A 26,777-nucleotide genomic window follows, 5' to 3' on the forward strand; every position below is an offset into this window, starting at 1 on the left:
ATGCCCAGCTAAAAAGTCCCTGCTCACTTTGAATGCTCACTTATATGTAGCTACCTGGACTGACACGTAGTGACATTAAGCACCACATTTAGAAATGACGTATAATACTCCCAGAGAGTGCATGTGAACATAGTGGATATGCAACCATTTTTTATGGAACAGAATCTGGACCTTTTAAAAATCGCATATATGCACATATAACAAGCAGAGTGATATAGATTAAAAACAAGAGGAAAAACAGTGTAAAAGGAACAGCTTAAATTCGTGTCTTCAGTAAATAATTTTCGGAGAGAGGAGTGCAAACATGATTGGTAATTTTTAGGTTAGGTTAGATTAGATTACTTCCAAATTTTGGATGAATAAACACAATTTAACGCATAGCTCGTCAGAACAATAGAAGCTCTGTGGTATATTTGGTGTCAGTGACTAGGACTGAAATTCCGATTGCAGCCGAGGCAATAAAATCTTACTCTACAGGCTAATTATTTTACATTGCATCATCTTATACTCCAAACATGTGAAATACTGTGTCAGCTGTTGTGGAAACGTTGTTCAATCTCCAATTGATCGATGGTGACAGCAGCACGTAGCGTCTGCTCATTGGACGTTACTGTGATTGACTGAGGAGACGAGAGGAGAGGGCGGCTGGGCGATACCATTCATCCGGCCCAACACCGAAAAATAGCCTATGAAAAGATTAATGAGCTCTAGAAGCCATCAGGACTGCGGTTTCAAAGAGGATTATGGGCGTGTAGCTGAATTCGATGGTAAGATTACGAATCTGGGTAATTTAGAGCTGGATTAGCCTCCTAATCAGACGCGGTGTCCCCTCGCATCCCTGCGAATAAACAGGATGAGGAGACGGTTTTGTGACGCTGCAAGGAAACCTGCGAAGATGCAGAAATTCAAACAGTGATGGACATCCAGTTTTCTTCCAGATCGGTTTAACCGTTTTTGTTTTTTGTATTTATTGTTTTACCAGCGTTCCCTTTTTTGTTGGTCATGATTTTCCTGCGGAGGCTTGTGCAGCTTTCGGTGCTGCTGATCCACGCTGGATGGTGGGGGGTCGCGCCGAGCCCCACCGATGAGGGAGCACTCCGGACTGGCCACGGAGAGCACGGAGAGCCTGGACACCAAGAGCCTCACAAGGACTCCTACAGCACCTTCGCCTCCGAGTTTCTGGAGTCCAGATATCTGTCCGATGATGGTGAGGATGTCACTCAGTCCACTAAAGATGAGCAGCTAGTGGTTTTGTTTGCATGCTTTTTTTCCACACACAAGCACACAGGGCCTAGCACGGGCAGGACAAAGGTTAATATGTGCCAGTGTTGTCTTGCATCCAACCTGTCACCTCAATATGAGGCCTTTCAGCACCCAGGCCAGCACCCCGATGGTAGCTGCCCACCCCTTCCTTCTCCTCACCCACACACAGAGTGCAGATGGCCTCTCCTCAGTTGGCCTTCATCACTGAATACATGTATCAGCTATTTAGTGTGTAATCAACAAAATTCACGTTATTTATTTACTTATTTGCTGTGTTTCGCAGGTTACCCATTCCCCACAGCACCCCCAGTTGACCCCTTTGCCAAGATCAAAGTCAGCGACTGTGGAGTAACAAAGGGCTGCATAAGGTTAGAGATCCACCTCTGTCTTTCTCTAAAAAGAGCTCGAGTGTTACTGTAATCCCTGGGGGTCCTTCATCCCAGATGCTCCTGACGTCAGAGAGCCAGAGCTAAACATGGGAACGCTCAGCAAGCTAATCTTTCTTCTTTGTAACCTGGATTCAGTTTCTTTTAAAAAGTGTCCTCATTTGTTTAGATGAGCTCTGTCTGCCCAGCTGAGATCTTATCTCTAGTGAATGACTGTGAGCATTTGCATTTATTTATCTGCACTCAGGTACGGGAAGCCGGGGTGCGATGCAGAGACGTGTGACTACTTTCTGAGTTATCGTCGCATCGGGACAGATGTGGAGTTTGAGCTGAGCGCAGATACGGATGGCTGGGTGGCTGTAGGTTTCTCATCTGATAAGAAAATGGTGAGCAGCTCTGCAACATCTCTGACTGCTAAAAGTTACACAGGTCTTGTGTCTTATTTGGGACAGCAAACCATGTGTTTGTATCTTTTGGGCTGCATATAATTATGATTTTTTTGTTTTATCGCTTCAGGGTACAGAAGAATTAGCAGTCCCACGTCAAACTCATGGATAAGAATTTTTTTGACTGTAAGAGATTGAACCAATTAAATATGAAATTCAGTGACTCAGCAGGTCTCCACAATAAACTCTCTGTGTCAATGTTTCAAAACTTAAAAAAACATATATTAATTTGTTAGCCAGTTTGTTTAATAAAAACATTGTTTGGGTTAAAGTAAACCCTTTCACAATTTAATCCAATGAGGCGAAGCTTGTGCTGTTTTTTCCCCCAGGTCAAAACATTGACATCACAACAGTGCGACTGATACGTTGCAACCACAGTCCTGGAGCAACATTTATGTAACTTTTTGCGAAGACTAAAAGCATGATATTGCATCACATGCAATATCATGCTGCATGCATGCATCACAGTTGCTGCAGATTTCTCAGATGAACATCTGTGATGGAAATCTCCAATTCACCATATCCCAAAGGAGCTCCATTAGATTGAGATCTGGTGACTATGGAGGCCCTTTAAGTACAGTGAACTCGTTGTCATTTTCAAGAACCCAGTTTGACACAATTTGAGCTTTAAGACATGTTGTGTTATCTTGCTGGAGGCAGCCATCAGAGGATAGGTACAGTGTGCCAATAAAGGGATAAATATATTCAGCAACAATCTCAAGAATGGCTGCTCACTGGATATTTTCTTTTACAAGGAATTCTTTGGAAAACATAGAGATGTTTACATGGGGAAAATCCCAGCCGATCAGCAGTTTCTGAAATACTCAGATTAGTCTGTCTGGCACCAGCAACCAAGTTCAAAGTCACTTAAATCACTTTTCTTCCCAATTCTGATGTTCATTTTGGACTTCAGAAGGTCATCTTAATATCTTAAATGTTTAAATGCTTAAATGCACTGAGCCATGTGACTGGCTCATGGGTATTTTTTTTTTAATGAACTGGCCTGGAAGTGTATATTTTACCTTGACTGTATCATAATGGTCAGTTTTTTCAAGAACTAAATTTATGCACATTTTGGAAATAACACTCTTTGTCTCCTTAGGGAGGAGACGATGTTATGGCCTGTGTGCACGATGATAACGGGCGCGTGCGGATACATCACTTCTACAACGTCGGCCAGTGGGCCAAGGAGATCAAGAGGAATCCGGCTCGAGACGAAGAGGGCATATTTGAGAACAACCGCGTCACCTGCCGTTTCAAGCGACCGTTATACGTCCCACGAGAGGAAACGCTTGTGGACTTACACCTCTCGTGGTACTACCTGTTTGCATGGGGACCTGCTATTCAAGGTGAGCGATGAGTCTTTAGCGTCAGATTACACTGCCCATTTTTTTAGCCCTTGCCCGTGACATCTCCTTCATCTTACCTGTCCAACAGGTTCCATCACGAGGCACGACATTGACAGTCCTCCAGTCAGCGAGCACATGATCAGCATCTATAAGTACGTGGACATCTTCATGCCCTCCACAGCTTATCAGACATTTAATTCTCCCCTCTGCTTACTGCTCATAGTAGCTCTCACCTTCTACCTGCTGATGGGGACGCCATAACGAAGCACAGCACAGCACAGCAGAGAGAGGATGAAGCAGCAATAAAAAAAAGTTTAAATCTGATGCCACATACAAGTGCCCTCTTTGCACAGACTGTGTTAGATATATTGAACATGAAAGACTATATATTCATAACTCACACAGCATCTTGAAGTATTAAAGCAACACTCTAGAGGTGATATGTGCTGATCTGAGTATTAGACAAGAGGGCAGAGTAGTAGTAGTAGTTTAAAATAGGCCAGTCATTTTCAGTGTTAACGATAGCTTCCAGTTATATAAAAATATGAGGACTCCATTCCAACAAATACATCTCACAAGACTTTGAAACCCTGCATGCACTGGAAAATCTGGGAATGGTTTCAGACACCCACCGTGCACTGGTGAATAATGTCAAACTTTGCCAAAACAACGGGTTTCTGAGGATGAAAGGAAAATAAAACAGCTCTCACAAATGCTTCCCGTCTCCTCACCCTGCTACGTTTCTGTGGATCTCAGCCTTAAAAAAATAAAATAAAAATGTTGTTTGCTGGTGTTAGAAATATGGACTGCAGGGTTTCAGGAACAACCCGGTGCATCTACTATGTAAAAGATTTTCGTATACTTTTTTTTTACATCCTTGTCTGATTTCATCATCTCACTTCCTCAACCACAGTAACTGCTTTGTTTATCAGTACTGTGACACTGTGACTTACAGCAAGACTGATGAGAAGAGTTACTACTATTGCCTGTTCAAGCAATAACACGGTTAACAGAAACATTTTGCTCTTATATGAAGTAATATTTTTTTTCCCCTGGGTTGCTATTGTAGCTTTTGAAGTGTATTAAAAATGGTTGAATATGTTAAGATGTCTCCCACTGAAACATCTGTCGCTGCTGTGCTTATTGCTAAGAACACAGTCTATACAAAATACAGACGCTGTAGTGAATGCAGAGATTGCCTTCTCACTCTGGAAGTATAAAGCCAAAGGGCATGACTTTAATAGAATGTAACATAATTAGATTTTGAGCAGTGGCTACGTGTAGTATGATGTGCAGCCTGATAAAATGTACAAATTACTCATACATTCACACTCGTGAGAGGCTGGGCAGAAGATAAAATACACAAGAAAGCGCAGAAAATAACAAACCAACAAAAAACACACCACCTTTTACACACCACCTGCTTTTCAAGCACATGAAATGGGCAGTGGGAAAAATAAAGGGGTTGTAGAAATTCTCATAAAAAAGTAAATGAATGTACAAATGCAATGGTATTCATATAAAAACCATTGTATATTTATGCGTGGTTGTTTTGTTTTGTTTTTCTTACCAGTTAACCTAACATGCATGCCTGCCATGGGAAGAAGCTGTAGGGCACAGGGAGAATATGCAGCTTTTGAACAGAAAGACCCCACACAGCCATGAGATTCAAACCCAGTGGAAGTGTAAGCTAGTGTGGTGTCAACTTGAAGTCAACTTACCGTACCATTTAAAAAACAAATGTTTAAAAAAGGATCTCGGAATTTCAGAAAACCTGATCATCATGACTCTAATTGTCTTAAAGACACTTTGTTTAACAATGTAATGTAATTATTTTTATTTATATATTTTAAATAGCTATGATGTGTATTGCTGCTTGAATTAAGTACTTTATAACATCACCTTGTAACATTAATAAAACAATAATAAAAAATAAACCGGAAGAAAATTGGTAAGTTAAAAAAAGAAAAGAAAAAGAAAACAGGAAGGAACGCGCGACATCACCGACACTTCATTGCCCATGAGGCCTTTGGGCATTCGATGTTGCTACGTCATTGTTTTCCTCCCTCACGCGGTGGATCAGTTGGACGGGCTGGCGGAGCTGAAACTGGGAACATGGCAGACGAGGAGGATTCGGCGCCGGATCCCGCCGCTGTCTCTCCCCCAGAGAGTCCTCACGCTGGGCAGCCTCACTTTGTTTCTTTCTCGGAGAGCTTCCAGCCGGCTGTCGGGATGATGAGCCAACTGCTAACCCAGCCCTCCTCCCTGAAGTTTGACAAGAACATAAAACAGGCCTTCTACAACACCGGGGCGATGATATTTGTGGCTATCTGCTGCGGGGCAGCTGTCCTGGTCTATTTCATCCTCGAGGCCTTCCTCCGCCCGCTGCTCTGGGCTGTGCTCTGCGGCACCTTCCTCCACCCCTTCAAATACTCCCTGGCTCGTCTCGGCCGTTCATGGCTCAGCGGCCTGCAGGACAGCGGGACGCCCATAGTGGTGGGGACGCTGCTGGTCCCGGTGTGGTGTCTCAACTACGGGGTGGAGGCGATGGGTAGGGTAGTTCTGGAGAAGCTCACGATACTCCTGGTTATCGGGGCGGGGGCACCGCTGGTTTACTTCCTCTACCTTTTCTGGAGTGTCATCGGTATGCAGGTGATCCTCGGGCACGTCTGTGGGGTCATCGGGAACGCGCTGGACTGTTTCCACTTTATGTGGGTGAGTGACAGTAGAGTGACAATCCTCTCTCTGACAGAATGACAAAGGGCCCCTCTGTCCGTCAGAGTGGGTGCTGTTAGGTCAGCTCTGTGTAAACTGTGGCACATATTTTAAATATTATCTGGGACAGAATGTTAAAAGTTATACTTTAAACGTCAATGATTTTATTACTCGCCTGATTGTGTGGGTCTTACTATAGTAAACTAGTAATCTTACGATAACAAACTAGTAGTCTTTTGATTGTTGGTTGGGTAAAAAAAAATCAAATATGAAAAGCTCACATCACGTTATTTGCACAGAAAATTATCTACAGAGGGAGTAATAACAGTAATTGTGAATTTCATTCCTACTTAATCCCGTTTTGTGTGTCTGATTAAAATGAACTCAGAATTAAAATGTTGACTGTACAAATGTATAAATGTTATTATCATGTTGTCATAAATGCCATTTAGCAATAGGCAATAGTTGATAAAGAATAATTGGGGGATTAAAGTTGACTGGCTGCTGCAGTGTGTCTCTAATAAAGACTTATTCGATTAACCTAAACAGAAAATGTGTTTCTTGGAATATGTGTGCAAACTTTTATGTAAGTTGATCTAATTTCCTGCAGTTCCAGCATCTGATCGATCGGTACCTCATTCCCAAACAGCTCCAGGGGCCAGAACCCGTCCACCTCATCCAAATTGCATTAAATGTTCTTCTTTCTCTGAATGCGGAGTTCAGCTGACAGAGGGCCTGTGTTTATAAATAGGATGGAGGACACTATATTAAATTACATCAAGGCATGTCTTTGTGAGGAGCGACACAAGCTGAGATCTTTATGAGCAGTCGATTAAACTTCTAGTGTAGTCTTAAGTGCTGACTGCTAAACAGGAGCAGAGCGTTTGTAAAACTGGATGAGTTTAGGAAGAAAAAACATCAACACAAAGTGATTATCACAAAAACTGTTCAATTATACTTTTTAAGACTCATGAAGTTTAAAGGTTCAGCATCAAATGATGATTATGATGCAATGGAAGAGAATAGAAGTCTCAGTATATTTAATTAAAATACCCTCTGTTTCATTATTGTGCATCTTTGTTTTATTTCGTCACAGGTGGGGACTGTCGTGTTTGGATACTTGCTGGCGGTTTGTTTTAAGTGGAGTCCTCAAACTGAGCGGTACCTGAGGACTCTGGCACTTCCTGTCTGGGCTGTCCTGCTCTTCTACATCGGTGAGTGTGGACAGCGCCCACAGCCAGCCATACAAGCTGCCTCTTTGGACTGCAGGAGATTTCTTCTAGATGTGGTCAATAAGTTGCTGCCTGTACAAATCCACTTGTCTTTGAAACAGAGGGCACACAGAGTAAGATGAGGATGTCGAAAGTATTTTTAGCACACTTAACACTTGCTCTGAGCTTCAGGCGTGAAGTTTTAAAAAGTGACTGAAAGCTGGTTAAGAAGAAGTTCTGCCTTAAAAGGAGGTTTCTGGGCACATGTGAGAAAATGTTTTCTGCTTTGAAGTTTTTAAAAGTGCTTTCATAGCAACAGTCAACATTGTACCGGTATGTCATATTTGTTTATGAATATGGTTCAGCTCATCAGGCAAGACTAGCAGAGTCATGCTTGACAAGGAATATACCTGTTAAGCCAGTAATGTCGTCCTGCAGTTTAACTACAACAGCTTTCTCTCAATCTAGTTAAATGTATCCATCCGTAACTCATCCATCTTCTTCCACTTATCCAATTCCTCTATCTGTTTTAGTGTCTCTGACTGGCTCATGGAGAGTCCCCATATTTGTGGTTGTGGTTGGGCTTCTCATCGTGGGCTACCAAGAGAAACCACCTGTCCCTGGCACAGGTGAAAATATACTATCACACCTATACACTGACATACATTGACATTTACCAAAATGAGATACCTTTACTCACCATTAACTAGGTAATAAATATGGTCAAATGAGCACAAGTCTATGATGTGCTTAGATTAAGTTGCATTTAGCCACATTTGCCTAAGCCTAGCTTTACGTGAAATATAAGTGACTTGAGGTGACTGGTTGGGCTACGCTCATCAGACCAGCTTTGATCTTTCCTACTGTGCATCCTCCGCTCTGCCTGCCTTTGTGTTTCGTTATATTCAGTCTCTCTTGATCTCCCCAGGTGAGCTTTCAGGGCAGGTGCTGTCATTTGCTGCTAACACTATTTACATGGCAATCTCCTGTAGCAACCTTCAACCCAAAACTGAACTCAGTGGAAGCTCCTCCACAGGTAAGCTAGCTGCATTGTATTCAGTCTATTAAAGAAGATCATACAGATGTCCCAGATATCTGGGCTGTAAGGTTTATGAAATGAGAGAACTGGCAGATTGAACAGAGGGAATCAGACCTCTGAACATACTGTTCGATAAATGTTCAGAGCATTGCTAATTGGTCAGAAAAATGTCAAGTTTTAAAACCCAAGATATGCAATTTCAGTTTTACATTCTTTATTTCTTTTTTTACTGTAGCTGCTTTGGCTTTACCAATTTAGCCACAGCGGCTGAAACTCAACTGCTTTGTTCTTTCTTTCTCTTCCTCTTCTGTGCTTCCTCTGTCTGCTTTCCCTCATCCGCTCATAGATGGTGTGCAGTCTGTGGGTCCCGTGCCTTCCACTCCTGGGTTTCCCGGGTTCGCTGGGAGCTCTCGTACATTGCCCGGCCTCTTCCAGAGAGAGAAAAGCTCCCACAGAGCCAGTGATATTTACTTTATTCTGCTGGTCTGGGCTATTGTCTTGGTGCAGGTCTGGCTCAACCTGTGGATACTACAACTGCTCCCTATTCCTGTGGCCGGTAACACACACACAGACATACAAACAGATATGTGCACACTTTCAGTTACTCCTCGTCAGTCGGATTTTACTCATGTGCATGTTGGCTCACTGATCTAGTGTGGGTTCTGAAGAAGCTGGTGGTCCGGTTTGGTATGAAGAGCTTTGCAGAGAGGACTCTTACCTCGTGGTGGACGGTGCTAGAGAAGTTTGGACGTGAGCGTGAAGAGGCACTGCTCCCTGGACCAATCAAAGGCCTGGCTCAGTTCCTCCTACGTATCGACACTAAGGTAATGTAAGAGCTGCCTGTGAAGCTGATGTCCTTATTTCCTCTGCCTTTGACTTTATACTTCCCCATCCAGACACACTTTATCTGCAACTGCTTGATAACAAATTACTTATCAAAATATCTCAGGAAAACTGAAAGTCTCAAAATGCTCTGTTGTTATCAGTCATATTACATATGTTAGTTTCATTTTTAATGTCTAAATTTAGCCAGTGTAAAGATCTGCCAGGTCCTAAATTTATTAAAATGAAATTGGTAAATTCATATTAAATTGCCAAAAACGGGGGCTTTTTAGTTTCCTTTACCTTTAACAGAGGATTTTAGCTGCTGTTTTTGTTTTTCAGCCTTTTAGTTTTGACCCAGTTGCAACAATCTCATCAGTGTCGTTTACGGCAACAGCTGGAAGCTATTTTTAGCAAAAAGCTGTATTAAACCAAGTGTGCGCTAAACTGCCCAGCACCAAATGGTAGACAGACAAAATTAGCACTTAGCTGAGAAACACTTTCAAATCAGTTCATTAAAAAACAGAGCTAAAAGGAGAGTGAATATTAGCCTGATGCCCGCATCACCAGGTGGGCAAGAAAATACTCATGCATCAGTGATGTTGTTGCCCCATATCTGCTGGATGTGTAAGTATGCAGTTGTTTTGTTTCCAATCAAAATTTAGAGGCAAAATATCTCCAAATCTCTCAATATAGACTAAAAATCTCAAAAAACAAAGCAATGCAGAGCAGAATTTTTTGCCGACATATTAGAGTGAGTGACAGGATTAGTGCTACATGGTTTACATTTCTCAGGTTTTATAAATAATGATGTCATTGCTGTAATCTTATACACTTTTCTGCCTTGCCCTCACAGTTTTGGGATGTATTTGTGTTCTGTCTTTGTAATCACATTGATTTGCATCCCACTTGTATTGCCAGTCCACACTCACTGTAGTTAGTGTATCTTGCCTGCCACTTCCTGAGGGGTGTACTACGAAGCAGCTTCCGCAGAGTTTGACTTTTTTGTTTTCATGCATTAGTTGGTCCCATGAAACCTAAAACCTCATTCAAACCTGACGGGTATTTCCAATTTTAATGTTATGGTTTCTGTGACAGGCTCTGTCCTCGCTTACATAAAAGTGGGAGTTGGTGGTGGGAGCATCATTTGACTCCTGTTTAGCACAAAATGGACTGCAACAGCTATACTGGTGCTGCCAATAACTCAAGATGGAACAATTCAGCAGAAAAATATAATCGCATAAATTAATAAATTACTATATTTATTTTACCACTCAGTCCACTCCTGGTGCTGCTATTTAATGTAAAGATCTACAAATTAGAATCATGATGCGTTTCATTATGAAGTGCATTCAGGTTTGACACTGTAATTAGATAACTTTTGTTATTGACCAAATTGAATTAAATAAATTTTCTTAATTGAATAACCTCTGTAATAAATTCCAGTAGACTGCTATCGCAGTAGTGTAAAACGTAGCATTTACACAAGTTCAGTGCCTGGGAATTCCTGTGAAAACACAACATGTACAGTTGTTGTCAGTTTACATTCATCACAGGCATAAATGTCATAGTAAATTTGGACTTTTAACGATTTTTTTGAGCTGTTCTTTTTCCAGACTTGTATTATTGTAGACCATATATGTTTAATGACTTTAAGGAAAAAAAGAAATGGGAGCATGAGTTTGAACTTATTTTAGATTTTCTCTCATCCAAATAGTCTGGAACATATACATACACGCCCAAATGTATACACATACTCAAGTGGTCCCGAAGGTTCTACAGTGCCTTTTAATCTGACAGGGCCAAGGCCTATTAACTCCTCATTAATTATTGACTACAGCTGGTAGTTTCTCTTTGCCAGCACAAAAAGGATTTGCTTGGCAGGACTCATTTGATTGACCTCAGACCAATAGGAAACTCAAAGGAGCCCAACCCGAGAACCACCGAGGCTCAAGAACTGGAAACTGTTGGAACACCAACATCACTGTCCACAGTGAAGTGAATTTTACATCGCAGTGGATTGAGAGGGTGTTGACCAAGAAAGAAACCCCTGCTTTAAAATCAACACATTCAAGCTCCTCTGAAGTTTGCAGCTGCTCAAACAGATAAGCCAAATGCCCTCTGGAGAAAAGTTTATGGTCGGGCAAGATAAAGATTGAACTTTTGGGCCACAATGACTAGAAGTATAAACATGAGGAACACTGTACTGAGTGTCAAGCATAGTAGTGGTAGCATCATGCTCTGGGCCTGTTTTGCTGCCAGTGGCATAAGGTACATTACAGAGAAGATTCTTAAACTTGATCTTAAATGAACAGATAGAAGGTTGAAACTTGAACACAGTTGGTAGTTCCAACAGGACAATGATCCCAAACACATATCGAAACTGGTGTTAGAATAGATAAAGTAGGCTAGCATTGAGCTTCTTGAATGGCCTTCCCAAAGCCCCGACCTCAACCCTTTGAATATTCATGGACTATGCTGAAAGGCTGGGTCTGCTCCAGGAATTATGCCTAAAGCTTGTCGATGGCTACCGGAAGCATTTGGTTGACTTGCTAAGAGACATTTAAACAAAATAATAGTGGAGATTTATGTATATATTTTGACCCTTAGTGGATTAGAGAAGAGCCAAAATAAATACAAACAACTGAGTTCAAAGAAATCATTAAAAGCCCCAAATGACCTGTGATTGTATGTAAACTGACCACAGCTGTACCGTTTGCACTGCTGTAACTTAACTGCTAGACTTTGTTCAGTGCTGTTATGTACAGCTTAACAGATTGCATGTCAGCTGATAATCTATATCACTCTTAGGGCAACTTGTTTGGAAAAGAAGTGAAACCGTATCACTTGGAGATGATGTTAGACAAAAACTTCTGAAAATAGCTTTAAAACGAGAGCTGCCCTTCTGAAACCTCTGGCTATAGTCTCAACATACCTTGCTAACACATGAATTCCTCTTTGTAGTACACCGCTCTGACCCCTCAGAGCCTGTACCCACACAGAGCTTGTATTCTTGTTGCACGGGTACATGTGATGACTGCTGCAAAACTCTTTCCAATAATAATTTTCCCAATGTCTCTTTGTCTCCTCCCCAAGCTCTGGCATTGGCTTAACAAGCAGGTAATGATTTGGAGGAGCAGAGTGCTGAGAGAGCGAGACTGAGAGAAAGTGGGCTTGTGTGTGAGAGACATTGAGAAAACAAGGGCAAATAAATAAATAACTTGTATTTATGTGCGGGTGTGTGTGACAGCGTGAGCACACCTTGTAGCGGCTTGGACTGGCATTTTACCCATCCACTGTCATCACCTCTGCCATCCTGTCTAAACATCTGTCCTCTTGCTTCTTTCCAGCTTTTATTTTGACAGTGAGCTACAGCCGGGGTGTTGCACTCAATAATCCCTCAGCCCAGACTGTATCTTCTCTGCTTTGACCTGAGTTTGTCTTGAGTGTGTATGTGTGTGTGTGTATGTGTGCGAGCTGCCTCAAAGAGTAGTGTTAAATGGGGGGGTGTTTCCTTTTTTTTTTCCTGGAAATTTTAATTTTTTAATTTTTTAGGTGTGACTAAGGGACTGGACAAAACAATGGAAACACGGTTATTCAATGTGAGGAACTAAACTTAGTGAATATATTTGCCACCTTTGAACCATTTGGCTTTGTGGAGCTGGTTATTACCATAGACTGTATATAAAAGATGGAGATTAGCACTGGGCTGTCACTCATTGTTTGGTCTTTGTTGTTGTTGTTCTTTTAGTTTTAAAGTAAGACATCAGAAAAGAGGCTTGGCTCAAATTGAGATTTTTGTGGAAACTACATGCTCAGTCAGCAGCCAGGACCAAATTTCAAACCCTTTTTTGTCATCTGTTTTACTCTTACATTTGACCATATTGTACAACATACAACATTCTGCTTTTTTTTTGTTTTGTTTTGTTTTTTTGTTTTGTTTGTATTTTAATAAGGCTTGAAACTATTGATGAGACCACAAACGCTCTCTGTAGTTCTCAATTTGAACTATATACAGAATGGCTGTAGCTCCCGTTGACCTCAATGTACCTACAAGCCTGCATTCTGCATCTGAAGGCCACCAGGTCACAATAACTATGGTTGGAAAAAGACTTGCTTTCTGTCTTGACCTCAGTACAAATTTAAAGTGTTTACAATCTATTCAATTCAGTTCGGTTTTATTTATATAGCGCCAAATCACACAAGTTGCCTCAAGGCACTTTATACTCTGATTCTGGCTGTTATTTATGAACTAGAGTGTCTTTTATTTAGAATTATCACAGGTGTTGATTCAGTTCAGTCATTTCTGATGATGTAGTTTATATTTTTAATACAGTGCCGATGTGCTGCATTGGAAATGTAGTGTTTGTCGTTGTGCGGCCTGTGTATAACTTTTTAGAGGTCTCATGCTCCCTGTTGTGATAGTGACTGAAACCTCTTCTAAACCTCTCGCTGCTCAATATTACCCAACTTCTTTAATTTAATTACTTCTTTCAGTATTAAACTCTTTTTGAAGTGGTGTTTCCATTTTTTTGTTAAACAACTGTTTGCTGTTCTTCTTTCAGGTAAGCTAGATGTTAAAGAGGAAGGTATAAGACTCGCTGTAGATTCACTCACCTAAGGTTTTACACAGACTCTTTGCAGAAAATGCCATGTCATGTCACCATCAATATAATAAACCATTACGCCATGGCCTTAGTGCAAAAAGAGAGAGTTCTGCTAACAGAGCTTTGATTTTAATGCAGTTTTGGCGCATTGAGAAACCTGAGTCGAGAACAGAGAGCTCACTTTGAAAGTGATGTCATGTCTGTTTGTCGTTAAACCAACAACCCAAAAAGCCACTTGCATGATTTAATGCTTCAGTGCAAGAATGGGTGCATGCATTGTATGAGTACAGATATGCTGTTATTGTCCTCTGTGAGGACTTTTTACGTCTAAAATGACTTTTCACAAGTGATAAGGACACAGGTTTCTCCATGTGCATGTTTTTACCTCCTTTAAAGTTGTACTGATGAGTCTATTTTGCCATCTTCCTATTATCCCCCCCCTTCTCCCTGTCTTTGCCCTCCTCTCCTTTTTATCTGTGCACCCAGATGGTTGTGTGGCTGGAGCGATCTCTGGATAAAATCATCAGTATCTTCATCATCTTCCTCTTGGTCACAGGGACCCTGCTCATGGCTCTGCTGCTCACTGCTATGGTAGGTTTTTGGGTTTTTTAACCTGACTTCACATCATTTGCACTGATGATGGATAAAAAAAATAAACATTAATCTTTGTAGGTTCATCACGAAAGTGCTCACATCATCGACGTAACCAGTAACCTCATCAATGAGACCGTATCTAACCATCCAGAATGGGCCAAGTAGGACAGTCCACTCTGTTTTTCTGTGTTTATTTTTAGACTTTCCTCTCATTTGCTAAAACAACCTTACTTTGTCCTCTGTTAGCCTCCTTCCAGAAGCCCGCGTGGTCCAGAAAGCTCTAAATTCAGCTGCTACTAATGTCTACCAGCATGGGAGAGAATGGATAACACAAAAGGTCAGGACAGTAATTTTCACTGATAATAATGGAATACAGCCAGACAGCGAGGAATGTGACCAATCTGTTTCCTTTGTGTGTGCAGCTTCATAAGATTTTAGGAGATAAGGTGAACCAAACTGCAGTGATTGAGAAACAAGTTTTAGAACTTTGGGACCGACTGTATCACTCCTGGTTTGTGAAGGTAGTGTCAGAGTTTTGTGTTTAATGTCTCCCAAAGTCTGTTCTTCAGTATTCTTCAGTTTTACATAAAATACTATGGTCACATTTTTCAGAATGTAACCCACTCTGGACGGCATCGTGGGAATAAGATGACTCACAGACAGAACAGCTGGCTGGGGGACATCCTGGACTGGAAGGACATTGCTTCCTTTCTGCAGGAAAATATCGAGACACTACTGTCTGTAAGTATGAACGTATGTAACGTACACTATAATGCCAAGTGTTTCAATCACTTCCATGGCCACAGGTGCATAAAATCAAGCACCAATGCATGCAGACCGCTTCTACAAACGTCTGTGAAAGGATGGGTCGCTCTCAGGAGCTCTGAATTCCAGCATGATACCGTGATAAGATCCCACCTCTGCAGTCCAAGACCATTTTGTTTTCTTAGATCAGGACATCAGCCATGAGAGCACCATGCCAGCACTGCCCCACTAGCAGCATTTGCAAATTTACAACTGTGTGCGTCTTAGATAGAAGTACAGTTTCCTGTGGATGGTGTGTTTATTGTTGCCTCGTCATTTTGCAGATCCTGGAGTCTTTGTGGGTTGTAATGAGCAGGAACGTTGGCCTCCTCATCTCCACCACGACCACTCTCCTCACCGTCTTGTTCCACAGCGGCACGGCGCTCCTCAACTTTGCACTGAGTTTGGTATGAAACGCTGATCACAGCCACGTCGTTTTCTCCATTTTATAAAGTCCAACTGTTTGCAAAATTGATTATCATTATTCTTTTGTAATGCACAAAAGTAAGCAGAAAGTGTTCAGCTTAACTGCAAGTGTTTCTCAAAAATATTCTAATAGATTTATAGAAATCTGAGGCCGAATAATGTCCTGCAGACTCGTCCATAAAAATGTTCTCAGACTTATGTTTAGCTAAAGATCATTCCCAACTGTGTGCTTAGGTTGATTTATAAATAATGCTTACTAACACGTGTCAGTGGTGTGTGCTTGTTTGCTGTGCTTTCTGCAATGGAGGCAGTGCTTCTTTTAAGCATTGTTTAAACTGTTGTGGTACATTTAAACTCCTTCATATTAAGCACACACTCACACTGATGGATGCACTAGGGGCAATCTGGTATTTAGTATCTTGTCCAGAGTCATTTTGAAATGCATACTTGAGGAGCCTGGGATCAAATCACCGACCTTTTAGTAGATGACCCGCCCGGGGCACCTCAAGGAGGCGCTATCATTAGCTAACTTAACAAGGCATTCATTCCACTGAAACATCTTCTTAAATAAGTATTTTGCCAGGTCGTGTAAAAAAAACAAAAAAAAACATGATCCATAACCTGAGATCAGTTTAAATTGATGACACTGGCCTTGAGTTTTTTCTCCTCAATAAATAATGCCAGCACAAATGAGCAGTAGTCTGGAATGGCCATGGACCTTTACAAAGATCAAAATCACCTTAAAGTTAGAGGAGACTGAGGCCAGGAAACATTCACTGGACTAAAATAGTGAGCTGACATTAGAGCCAAACACGCATCCTGGAAGCGTGTCAACTCCACAGTGACCGAGGTGGGGCTTGGACATGTCATCTGTTCCTCAACCACAATACAGGACTTTACTGAGCATTGTTAACTGTGTATATTTAATGGTGTTGCTCTTTCTGTCTTATTTTAATAAAGTAGACCTGCCACATTTACTCTTAAAGATTTAAAAAGCTAATCAGATAGTCTTATATTTAGCACAGCTGCCATTTTTACTCCTTCCTGTAGGTGATTTTCCTGACTACTCTCTTCTACCTGCTGAGCTCCAGTGGAGAATACTACAAACCGGTTAAATGGGTGATCAGCTTAACTCCTCTCTCTCAGCCGGGACCCTCCAGTAACATCATCGGCCAGTCTGTTGAAGAGGCCATCAGGTAGTCGCATGCGTAAAAGCTACAGAATCTAAATTTGTACCTTGGCGAGATTATTTTTGACCATATTTGTGTTTGTTTTGAAGAGGAGTGTTTGACGCCTCTCTGAAAATGGCCGGATTCTACGGCCTCTACACTTGGCTCACTCACACTATCTTTGGCATCAACATCGTCTTCATTCCTTCTGGTGAGTCAGCGTGTCCGCAGCAGATTGTGCTGTCGTTATGTTCGCACCTGCCAAGCCACACTCAGTGTTTTGTCACTCTCTGAATCCCTCTTTCCTGGCCTGAAGCTCTGGCTGCCATCCTGGGTGCCGTGCCGTTCCTGGGGACCTATTGGGCAGCTGTGCCGGCAGTGTGTGACCTGTGGTTGGCGCAGGGTGAAGGTGTCAAGGCCCTGCTGCTGCTCATCTGCCACCTGCTCCCAACATATTTTGTGGATACAGCCATCTACTCTGATATATCAGGGTATGTATGCGTGACCAGCTTATTTGAGCTTCTCTTTATGGCACTGGGACATCTGACAAACAAATCGCACCAAACCACCTGTGACTGTTAACATAATACATACAAGTCCGCTTGCTGGCCTAATGTGGGTTTGAAAGAAAACTGTACAGTTGTACGAGTCTATAAACAGCGTCTCTGTTTGCCTCTGTTTCATAAACTCCCTGTTGTGGACAGATAATGCTCCTGTCTTCGAGCTTCAAGCCCTACTATCTTTACATACAGTTTACATACACACTCAAATGCATACATCAACTCAAATCTTTTAATAAGCAGTGCTGAAGATTCTACAATGTCTTGTAACTTGATAAGGCCAAGGCCTATTAATTTCTCATTAGTTATTATGATTGAGTACATCTGGCAGTTTCTCTTTACCAGCTTAAAAAGGATTTGACTGACAGCACTCATTGGATTGACCAAATGGGAACATCCCAAAAATTCAATGAAGATCTAAGTAGGAGAATTATAGATTTACACTAGTTGTGAAGGTCTCTTGGAGCTATTTCCGAACACCTGCAGATTCTAAGATCATCAGTTTAAGTAGTTCTAGCTAAGTACAAGTTATTCAGATGTGTCACCAGTTTGCCAGCGTCACTTTCCACAGAGAAGCCAGTTTTACCATGAACTGAGAGGATGACGACCAAGAAAGAAGTGCTCAAAAATTGACGTCTTCAAGTTCAACTGAAATTTTCAGCTGCTCACATGGACACGCCAAATCTTCTAGAGAAAAGTTTGATGGTGAGACGTATCAAAGAGTGAGTTTTTGTCCACAATGACAAGAGGTATGTTTGTAGTGAGTGAAAGCGAGGCTTACAAACCTAAGAAGGCTGTACCAGCTGTCATGCTCCAGGGCTGCTCTGCTGCTAGTGGTACTAGTACATTGCACAAAGTGGCTGGAATAATGAAGGAGGATCTCTAAATTCTTCACCTCAAATCAATCGTTGGACACAGTGGTTTGTTTCAACAGGACAGTGACCCTCAAACACACATCAAAACTGGTTGTGGAATGGATAAAAGCTCAAACTAACCTTGATGGGTGTATATAAACTTCTGACCACAGCTGCGGTTTGGGGAAAGCTAACTTTTTAGCCTGTTTTAGCCTTCGGCTGCATCACATGTGTGCACTGATACAGTAGCTGCCTGCCAGCCTTTCCACTGTGTTTTAAACCATTTCTTTTGTCTTTGTCTCAGAGGTGGACACCCATATTTGACAGGCCTGGCGGTGGCAGGTGGTGCGTACTATCTGGGTCTGGAGGGGGCTATTATCGGGCCTATCCTCCTCTGCATCCTGGTGGTGGCAGCCAACATCTACAGCGCTATGCTGATGAGCCCCAGCTCTGCAGTGCCCACACCAGTGCAGCCAAACTGGCCTCCCCACCCTATGAGGTAAGACGCATGAAGAACAAACAGCAGATTAGATGTTTTTTAAAAAAAAAAGCAAACCAACCAGTCAGTTGTCTTCTTGTCTGTGATTAGTAGGACCTTTACGGACGCCACTCCCTCTGTCCTGAAGAAGACCTGTGAATGAGCACATGAGGAAACGACATCCAGCTTCCTATAGGCTGATTCCTCAGGGGAATTGCTCCCCTCCCTGAAGCTCCTCCCTGTGTGGCCTGACTCCATAGGGACGCCCTGACTGAAAAAGAGGCATAGCAGCTGGTCACCCATGATGCTATGTGCTTAGCTGAACGGTTTCTCAGAGCGATATGGCACCAGCTCCTTTCATTCAGCAGCACACAAAAACTCCTGTAAGCATGCACCCTAATCCCAAACTTGGACCAATGACATCACATTGGGTTTACGATTGTGTAAGGTGGAGCCATCGATGCTAATCGCATCATCGCTCAAAACTCAGTGCCTAATTTGTTTTGTGATATTGAGAAATGCCTAAAAATTACTGTGTCATTTGTGGTGAACTGTAAGATGATATATTTTATCTACAAGACCCCTGATTTCCAGCCTGCACTCCTTGGCTGTATCTGTGCTACCGTACGTGGTTGTGCAGTATTTGTACTCCCTACCTCTCTCCTAATGGAGGCTCAAGTAGAGTTTGTAGTAAAGGCAGGTTTTCTAAAAAAAAACAAAACTTCTTGCCACAGTTGTTGTCTCATGTGACTCAAGTAACTGAGTAATTAGACAGGGACCTGTTATTATGCTTATTTCTAGCTACATATTCGTATTGTGAGACTATAAATGAGTATTTCGTTAAAACTGACATCACAGTCTCGAAGCATTGGCCACTGTATGTGCAGTGACATCGCCACAGCTCTGTACCAGTTACACCAGCGCCGAGGGTGCAAGGACTCGCTACAGTATTCTCCTGAACGATAGGTGTCGCTACTCAGACAAAAAGTCCATGTCAGTGCTGGTAAGAAGTCAAAACCAGAACCAAAGAAATCAGAAGATTTCTTTTCTCCCTTTCAACCTGCTGTAACATCTCCCTCTGTGTAATCTGTGGCAGCTGCTGCACGAGGTTACATAAGTTAAGCGGTGTAGCACTGGCCAAAACGACATCAAAGCTCGGCGTTGTTCACAAGGGCGAGGAACATAAATGGACCCTGACACAGCTGCTAAGTTCACCTGCTGTTTGAAGAAGCCCTCTTTCTTCTGATTGGCTTCCCCTCGCCTGGCTTCCACACAGAAGCCAGTGCTCATAAACCCCGCCTCCTAATCACCATACAAGGAAATCTGTGCCAAGCTGATGTCAGGAGTTGGCAAAATGATTGCCTCTCATAAAGATTAGTTTTATATACATTTACCTCATTTTTTGATGCACATTTAATATGATCACTGTAATTGGATAGTAGTATAAACACTATGATACACGACCGATAGAAAATAAGGATAGGTCCCATTTAACCGTTTTCATTTTTACTCTTTAGTTACTGTGTTATTCACGATTCCGTGATCGTAGCTGTGACATTCTCAGCTTTGACAACGGTGTTCACTCCTGCTTTACTGAACCAAGCTTTGTTACCACTGTTTGTCTTTTTTTGTTTGTACGATTCAGTTATTATTAATAATAAAAATAATCTATTTTTATTGGCTACAGGTTTAGACTGATGATGATGACTACTTCTAATGGATCAGATTACACATCTTACAATCAGATTTTAGTCTGGTTCCATTATCAGAGGATGTTTTTTATTTTATTTTATTTTGAATGTATTTAAAGATTAAGATTGTTTTGTACACATATGTGTGAAACCAAGTTTTTAATTCCTTACATTCTCTGCTGATCTCTCACCTTTGCACTCAGAAAATCTTGATTGAGTGATTTTGTGAAGCACTTTCAAGTTTTTTTTGTTTCCTTTTAAGTTTTTTTTAGGGCTGCGACTGTTGTCCCGGTCACAAGATTTCATTGACAGTTTAGACTTCACACACCTCAAATCCTATTTTAACCTCTTTTGCTCTTGCACTTCGTGCGCCACACTGTAACTCGAGTCAGAGCACTTGTCTGAGAGGAGAGTGTAAAGCAGGTCACTTGAAGCTTTAATAAAGAAGCAGATGACTCGTATGCAATGTGACTGATCAGACATGGCTACCATGTTAGCTGTCTGAGAGTGGGACAGTGTGATGTGCTATGAGTTTCAACCCAATACTGTAGTTTTCCTTTTGTACTGATGCTGTGGTTTTGTTTTTTTATTAATACTGGACATGCACTGATACAATAAACATGATCTAAACTGCAGTGACTTTGACTGTCTTGTATTGTCCTTTTTAGATTAAATAGATGAAACTGCTTGCTAAGTTTCGTGAAACTGGTTCAGTGTTGTATTTGCCAAAGTGTGGACGCAAGAAAACTGTCACTAATGAAGAAACATCAGTGGCTGTCCTAGCGTCATTCAGCAAGAGCCCACAGCGTAGCACTCGCCGCATGTCACTGGAGAGTGGCATTAGTCGAACAGCCCTTCGGCAGATATTAGCTACTCACAAATGGCACCCTTACAAACTCCAGCTACTGCAGCATCTCAACGAGGATGACCCAGATCGGCGCACAGAATTTGCAGAATGGGCAAAACAAAAATTGGAACAGGACGCTCAGTTCACGCAGAAGATTTTCTTCAGTGATGAGGCAAACTTTTATGTGAATGGTACAACGATAGTGGGTCCATTCTTCATCAATGGAAACCTCAAGGCCACTGGATATTTGAAATTGCTACATGATGATGTGTTTCCCTCTTTATGCACTGAAGCTGGCACGTTCCCTGAGTTTTTCCAGCAAGATGGTGCACCACCACATTATGGGTGCCAGGTCCGAGCATTCCTAGATAAACAGTTTCCTGGAAAGTGGATTGGTCGTTGTGGGCCAGTTGAATGGCCCCCAAGGTCTCCCGATCTGACCCCCTTAGACTTTTATCTTTGGGGTCTTCTGAAGGCAATTGTCTATGGTGTGAAGATACGAGATGTGCAGCACCTGAAACTACGGATACTGGATGCCTGTGCTGGCATTTCTCCTGCGGTGATGCTATCAGTGTGTGAAGAGTGGGCAGCACACAATGGGCAGCACACTAAACACATTTTATAAGTGGTCAGAAACTTGTAAATAACTCATGAAAGAATAAAGTTACGTTGAAACCAAGCAGACCATTGTTTTTCTTGTGACATTACCAATAAGTTTGATGTGTCACATGGCCCTCTTCCTATTGAAAAAACAAAAGTTGGCTGACTTGTAAATGGCCACCATGGTCACCACCCATCTTGAGGAGTTTGCCCCCTCACATATACTAATGTGCCACAAACAGGACTTTAATATCACCAAGCATTACCATTTTATTACCGTGTATCCATATAAAAGGCCCACCCTTTAAATGTGTAATGTTTATCTGAAATGTGTTATCACCAGTGTTGGGACTAACGCGTTATTAAGTAACGTGTTACAGCAACGACGTTATTATTGTGGTAACGAGCACGGTAACTAGTTATTATGCCAAAATCAGGAACGTGTTAGTCGTTACTGGGATTTAGATAGGGTCGTTATTCGTTACTTCGTGCGGTGGCTGTCGCGGAGCTTCCACAGATTCAGTAACATCAGCAAGCGGTGGAGGCCAGCAGGTGGATGAGGGAAGGGGAGGCAGGAGGAGCAGAGACCCGAGGCAGCCGCTGGTCCAAGTGTGAACTGAACTTCAGGTAAGAAGTTATGACCTGCAGTCCATCTGGGTCAGATATGAACCAAGTTTAGGTGGAGTTTATTTTCGTTATGCTGACTTTTTCATACTGGGTACTAGCGAGCCTGACTGAGTTTCTATACAGCTGGGTGGGTGCTATGATGTTACTGATGTTGAACTTTATTTTGTTCATAAGGTTAATTATTAGAGTTGCCAACCGTCCCCTAAGAGAAAATATTAAGCGTTTCGTATTGAGGTGAAAAAGAATGCAGTTTGTCCCGGACTTCAGCTACAATGAAAAAGACACAAAGCTGGAGTTATTCTGTCTTTGCTGCACAGCTGCCTCTTCTTCTCTCATTCTCTCCCCTCCCTCTCCTGTTTCTACTTCAATCATGAAAATGATCAATGATCAGCTGATCGGCTTTTCTCTCTTGTTTATTTATCGCCCAATTTGCGCCAGAAAGAATAAACCAGTGGAGGTCGTGTTAAACAACAGCAGCACGTTTAAGCTTGATCAGCTGTTGTTAGAATTTATTTAATATTAATTTCTAGTATCAGCTGTTGTTAGAATTTATTTAATATTAATTTCTAGTATCAGCTGATGTTTGCTGGAGCCACAGCTGTAAAGCTGCTGGTCATGATATCGGTTTGGTTATGTGGTGAGAGGGAAACATGAAGATGAAACCAGGAGACGTCCTTACTGAATCATCAGAGCTGAACAGGTGATGGAGAAACAGGTTTACCTTTTAGGTGACATGAATGAGTTGAAGGGAAGTTATGAACTGTTTCTGAGAGACAAACAACACCAGGATCCTTTTTTTATGTAGCTGACAGCTGGTAACTGTGCAGGGGCGGGTCTAGCAAAGTTTTGCCAGGGGGTCCATGTAGGGCATTAACGGGGAGACAACACAAAGAAGTACTTTTCTTTCTTATTCTCATTTAAAATATCTAGCTTTAAAAAAATAATTATCTGAGTTTTACAACAAACGATTGATAGATTGATGCATATATATATACCATCAGAACAGTGTACATCACTGTCACAACAGTGTTTGTTTTCATTCAAAGGCTTTATGATTTTTCCTATATTGGTGAGCCGGTCTCTAGTCAAAATGCCCGGGCCGATTTTTTGTCCCAGTCCAGCCCTGTATGCAGCTCATCTGCAGTCTGGTGTTACCTACATCTTCCTATTCGGAAGGCAGAATTTCCGAGTTCTGAGTACAATCGAAAGCACCACGACTGCAGTTTTTGTGTTGGATGTAAAAGGCGCACATGACGCTGTGACGTAGGCTAGAATCATGGCAGCAGTCAATAATAATGGATTGGATTTATATAGCGCTTTTCAAGGCACCCAAAGCGCTTTACAATACCACTATTCATTCACTCTCACACACTGGTGGAGGCAGCTACAGTTGTAGCCACAGCTGCCCTGGGGCAGACTGACAGAAGCGAGGCTGCGATATCGCGCCATCGGCCCCTCTGACCAACACCAGTAGGCGGTAGGGTAAAGTGTCTTGCCCAGGGACACAACGACCAGGACAGAGAGCCCAGGGATCGAACCGGCGACCTTCCGGTTACAGATGCGATTCCCAACCCCCTGAGCCACGGTCGCCCACAATGACGGTCCAGGCGTGGGATTTCTCTCGTGGAAATGTGCACATTATTTTTTCATTTCTATTGGTAGGTGGCGCAGTGCACTTGTGGCAAGTAAGCAAGCTAGAAGACTGGCAAAGTTATGGAAGAAACACATTAACAAGAGAATTCAGAGTAAAACCAAAGTTACTTTCCCTAGTAACTAGTTACTTTGAAAGTAACGAGTAACTTGAAGTAACTGAATTACTTTTGATAGAAGTAACTAGTAATGTAACTCAGTTGCTAATTTAAAGTAACTTACCCAACACTGGTTATCACACTCATTTTAAAAGCTTAATAATATGTATTTACTCTCACCGGGGGCTTCATTGGGTACATCTTGGTAGTACTGGGTTGGGATTCCTTTTGCCTTCAGATCGTACTGTTACATTGTAACCTTGGTTCTCTGAGTGAGAGACTCTCCACTCTGTTCTTGATATGATAGAGAACTGCTTTTATTCTTCATGGCACAGATTCAAAAAGCAGTTGGAAACATTCCTCTGAGATTGATGGGACTCACTGTGGACTGTGGAGGCCTTTTGAGCACAGTGAACCCACTGTCATGGTCAAGAAACCAGTTTGAGGTGAATTGATTTTGGTGTGTTTTCTGCCGGAAGCAGCCATCAGAAGATGCACACACAGTGGTCATGAAGGGATGGACATGGTTGGGTAGCCTGTTTAAATTAAGCTCGGCTGGCTCAAAGTGTGCCCAGAAAATATCCCCACCACCATCACACCAGCAGCAGCCTGGACTGCTGATATGTGGCAGGATGGATCCATGCTGTCATGTTTTTACACCAGATTCAGACCCTACTATCCCAGTGTTGCATCAGATCAGGGAACTCTTTTCTAATCTTCTGTTTGGTGGTGGGGTGTGAATTGTAGCCTCAGTTCTTAGATGACAGTAGTGGCATCTGGTCTGGTCTTCTGCTGCTGTAGCCCATCTGCTTCAAGATTCAACATATGTGCTCAGAGATGCTCTTCTGCATAACTTTCTTGTATCAAGTAGTTATTTGAGTTTTTGCTACCTTCTTATCAGCTCTGATTGCCAAGGCATTTCCACCCAGAAAACTGCTGCTCACTGGGTATTTTCTCTTTTCTGGACCATTCTCTGTAAACCCCAGAGATGTGTGGGAAAATCCCAGCAGATCAGCAGTTTCTGAAAAACTCCAGTGTGGCAGAAACAACCACATCACGTTCAAAGTCACTTAAATCACCCGGTGCTCAGTTTGAACTTCAGCAGGTCATCTCAATTGTGTCTGTGTCAGAAAGAGTTTTGGGTTTTATTTTGGAGGCTTTTATGGTATCAGTGTATATAAGTGATGAATCATTTAATTTTTAAGCCCTCAAATGAAGTCAGATCTGTTCTTTAAAGAAAATATTTGCTTTGGCTTTTGTTCCTACTGCGTGTGCAAAAATCACGGAGTTCAAGCAAACATTAACTCAGCTTGTGTGGAGGGTTGTGTGATTGCTGAATGAGAGGGCAGAAAAAGATCAATGAGCAAACAGTGTCTGATATTAGTCTCGAAAATTCATGTTAAAATATGTGGAATTTTTCTTTTTTTTGAACTTGTTTTTGTTCTGAGACACATTTGAGAAAGAGTCAATCGCAAGCAGTGAATTACTGGTAACATATGAGTACCTGTCTAAAAAGTAAGATGGGGGGGATTTGCGTTTAATATCAAGTAGCCAAGAAGCTGAAAGAATAAAGTTCCTGAATAAACAGACATGAAATCCTCCCTCTGTGTTTGTGTGAGTTGAGTCAGATCGTGTCATCTGTTCTGTGAAGGCTTTACAGATTGTCAATGTGTCAGCACAGCTCAGGACAGATGGACAGAATAAATATCAAATCCACACTTTTCCGGCTGCTGCTGAAGCCAACAGTCGGTCTATTTAAACACACTGATTAAATCCCTGTCGTCACGCTCTTAAATCATAGTGAAATCGTAACACTGGTTTTTTCCTGTTTGTTACTGGAAAGAAAAGAAGCTCTTCATAAAATGAAAATATGTAATTTAATTCCACTTGATAAAGGTGGTTTCTAAAGTGTCAGTGTTAAACACACGCAGACCGCACAGCATTTGATGTGCTGTAGCAAAAGGCACAGAGTGACATCTGAAATGACAGCAGATATAATCCCCCCCACCAGACTGCTGATCTTCACTGAAACCACAGGCTTCCAGGGTTTACACTGTTTATCTGTTAAAAAACAAACAGAATTCATTCAGTCCTGGGCCAAACTGAGAAAACAGATTTTCTTTTTCTTACCTTGGTTTAAGTGTTAAACACTTGGTTAAGTGTTAAACTTGCGTTTTTTTTGCTGTCTTTTCATTGGAAATCTCAATATCAGGTCCAAATACATGTCGAGTGCAAGTAAAAGAGACCATCATTAGGCTGACAAACAAAAACTAATTCTGTCAGAAACTTTAAACGAGGCCAAAACAACAATCTAGCGCATCCTTACAAAGAATGAATGCACCGACAAACTCCAAAAGGTCTGGAAGACCACAGAAAACAACTGAAGTGCACAATAACAGAATTCTGGTTAAGAAAAGCAACTTCACAACATCTAACTGAGTCAGCAGCACTCTTGAGGGGGTCTCCAATCAAGAGACAGTGTCATCAGTGTGAATGCAGGAGAGAAACAGCTCATGATGTGAAGCATAACACATCATGTCT

General features: G+C 42.0%; 2 protein-coding genes across 4 annotated transcripts; both read left to right on the forward strand.

Moving 5' to 3' along the window:
- The first annotated feature begins 631 nt into the window (after positions 1-631).
- frrs1l (ferric-chelate reductase 1-like) lies at positions 632-4,549 on the forward strand. The gene is made up of 6 exons (XM_085292222.1): positions 632-767; positions 983-1,207; positions 1,547-1,631; positions 1,897-2,035; positions 3,198-3,444; positions 3,533-4,549. The coding sequence occupies exons 1-6, from the start codon at positions 689-691 to the stop codon at positions 3,703-3,705; spliced, it is 948 nt and encodes a 315-aa protein (XP_085148348.1). The 5' UTR covers positions 632-688; the 3' UTR covers positions 3,706-4,549.
- An 871-nt stretch (positions 4,550-5,420) lies between these two features.
- Positions 5,421-21,049, forward strand: tmem245 (transmembrane protein 245). 3 transcript variants are annotated; one of them, XM_085292220.1, is made up of 18 exons: positions 5,421-6,159; positions 7,256-7,373; positions 7,904-7,999; positions 8,299-8,406; positions 8,756-8,965; positions 9,064-9,233; positions 12,328-12,351; positions 14,325-14,429; positions 14,511-14,593; positions 14,679-14,769; positions 14,855-14,953; positions 15,045-15,173; positions 15,521-15,643; positions 16,713-16,858; positions 16,942-17,042; positions 17,148-17,322; positions 18,550-18,744; positions 18,838-21,049. In XM_085292220.1, the coding sequence occupies exons 1-18, from the start codon at positions 5,485-5,487 to the stop codon at positions 18,884-18,886; spliced, it is 2,697 nt and encodes an 898-aa protein (XP_085148346.1). In that variant the 5' UTR covers positions 5,421-5,484; the 3' UTR covers positions 18,887-21,049. The 3 variants fall into 3 exon arrangements, with proteins under 3 accessions (XP_085148346.1, XP_085148345.1, XP_085148347.1); XM_085292219.1 differs by having other exon boundaries at positions 5,426-6,159; positions 18,835-21,049; XM_085292221.1 differs by lacking the exon at positions 12,328-12,351 and having other exon boundaries at positions 5,430-6,159; positions 18,835-21,049.
- Positions 21,050-26,777: the final 5,728 nt, after the last annotated feature.

Source organism: Mchenga conophoros, linkage group LG11, assembly GCF_057382185.1.
Source record: "Mchenga conophoros isolate Kocher_MC1m ecotype Shallow Benthic linkage group LG11, M_conophoros_male_GT1.1, whole genome shotgun sequence".
Classification (NCBI taxonomy): domain Eukaryota; kingdom Metazoa; phylum Chordata; class Actinopteri; order Cichliformes; family Cichlidae; genus Mchenga; species Mchenga conophoros.

What these genes read in the sequence shown, in the direction of transcription:
- frrs1l (XM_085292222.1), top strand. Translation starts at nt 689, where the DNA reads ATGAAAAGATTAATGAGCTCTAGAAGCCATCAGGACTGCGGTTTCAAA. An exon ending in GTAACAAAGGGCTGCATAAG is followed by an intron (nt 1,632 to 1,896) that starts GTTAGAGATCCA and finishes ATCTGCACTCAG; the next exon opens with GTACGGGAAGCCGGGGTGCG. An exon ending in ATGGGGACCTGCTATTCAAG is followed by an intron (nt 3,445 to 3,532) that starts GTGAGCGATGAG and finishes CCTGTCCAACAG; the next exon opens with GTTCCATCACGAGGCACGAC.
- tmem245 (XM_085292219.1), top strand. Translation starts at nt 5,485, where the DNA reads ATGTTGCTACGTCATTGTTTTCCTCCCTCACGCGGTGGATCAGTTGGA. An exon ending in TCCTACGTATCGACACTAAG is followed by an intron (nt 9,234 to 12,327) that starts GTAATGTAAGAG and finishes CTCCTCCCCAAG; the next exon opens with CTCTGGCATTGGCTTAACAA. An exon ending in CTCTGCTGCTCACTGCTATG is followed by an intron (nt 14,430 to 14,510) that starts GTAGGTTTTTGG and finishes TAATCTTTGTAG; the next exon opens with GTTCATCACGAAAGTGCTCA.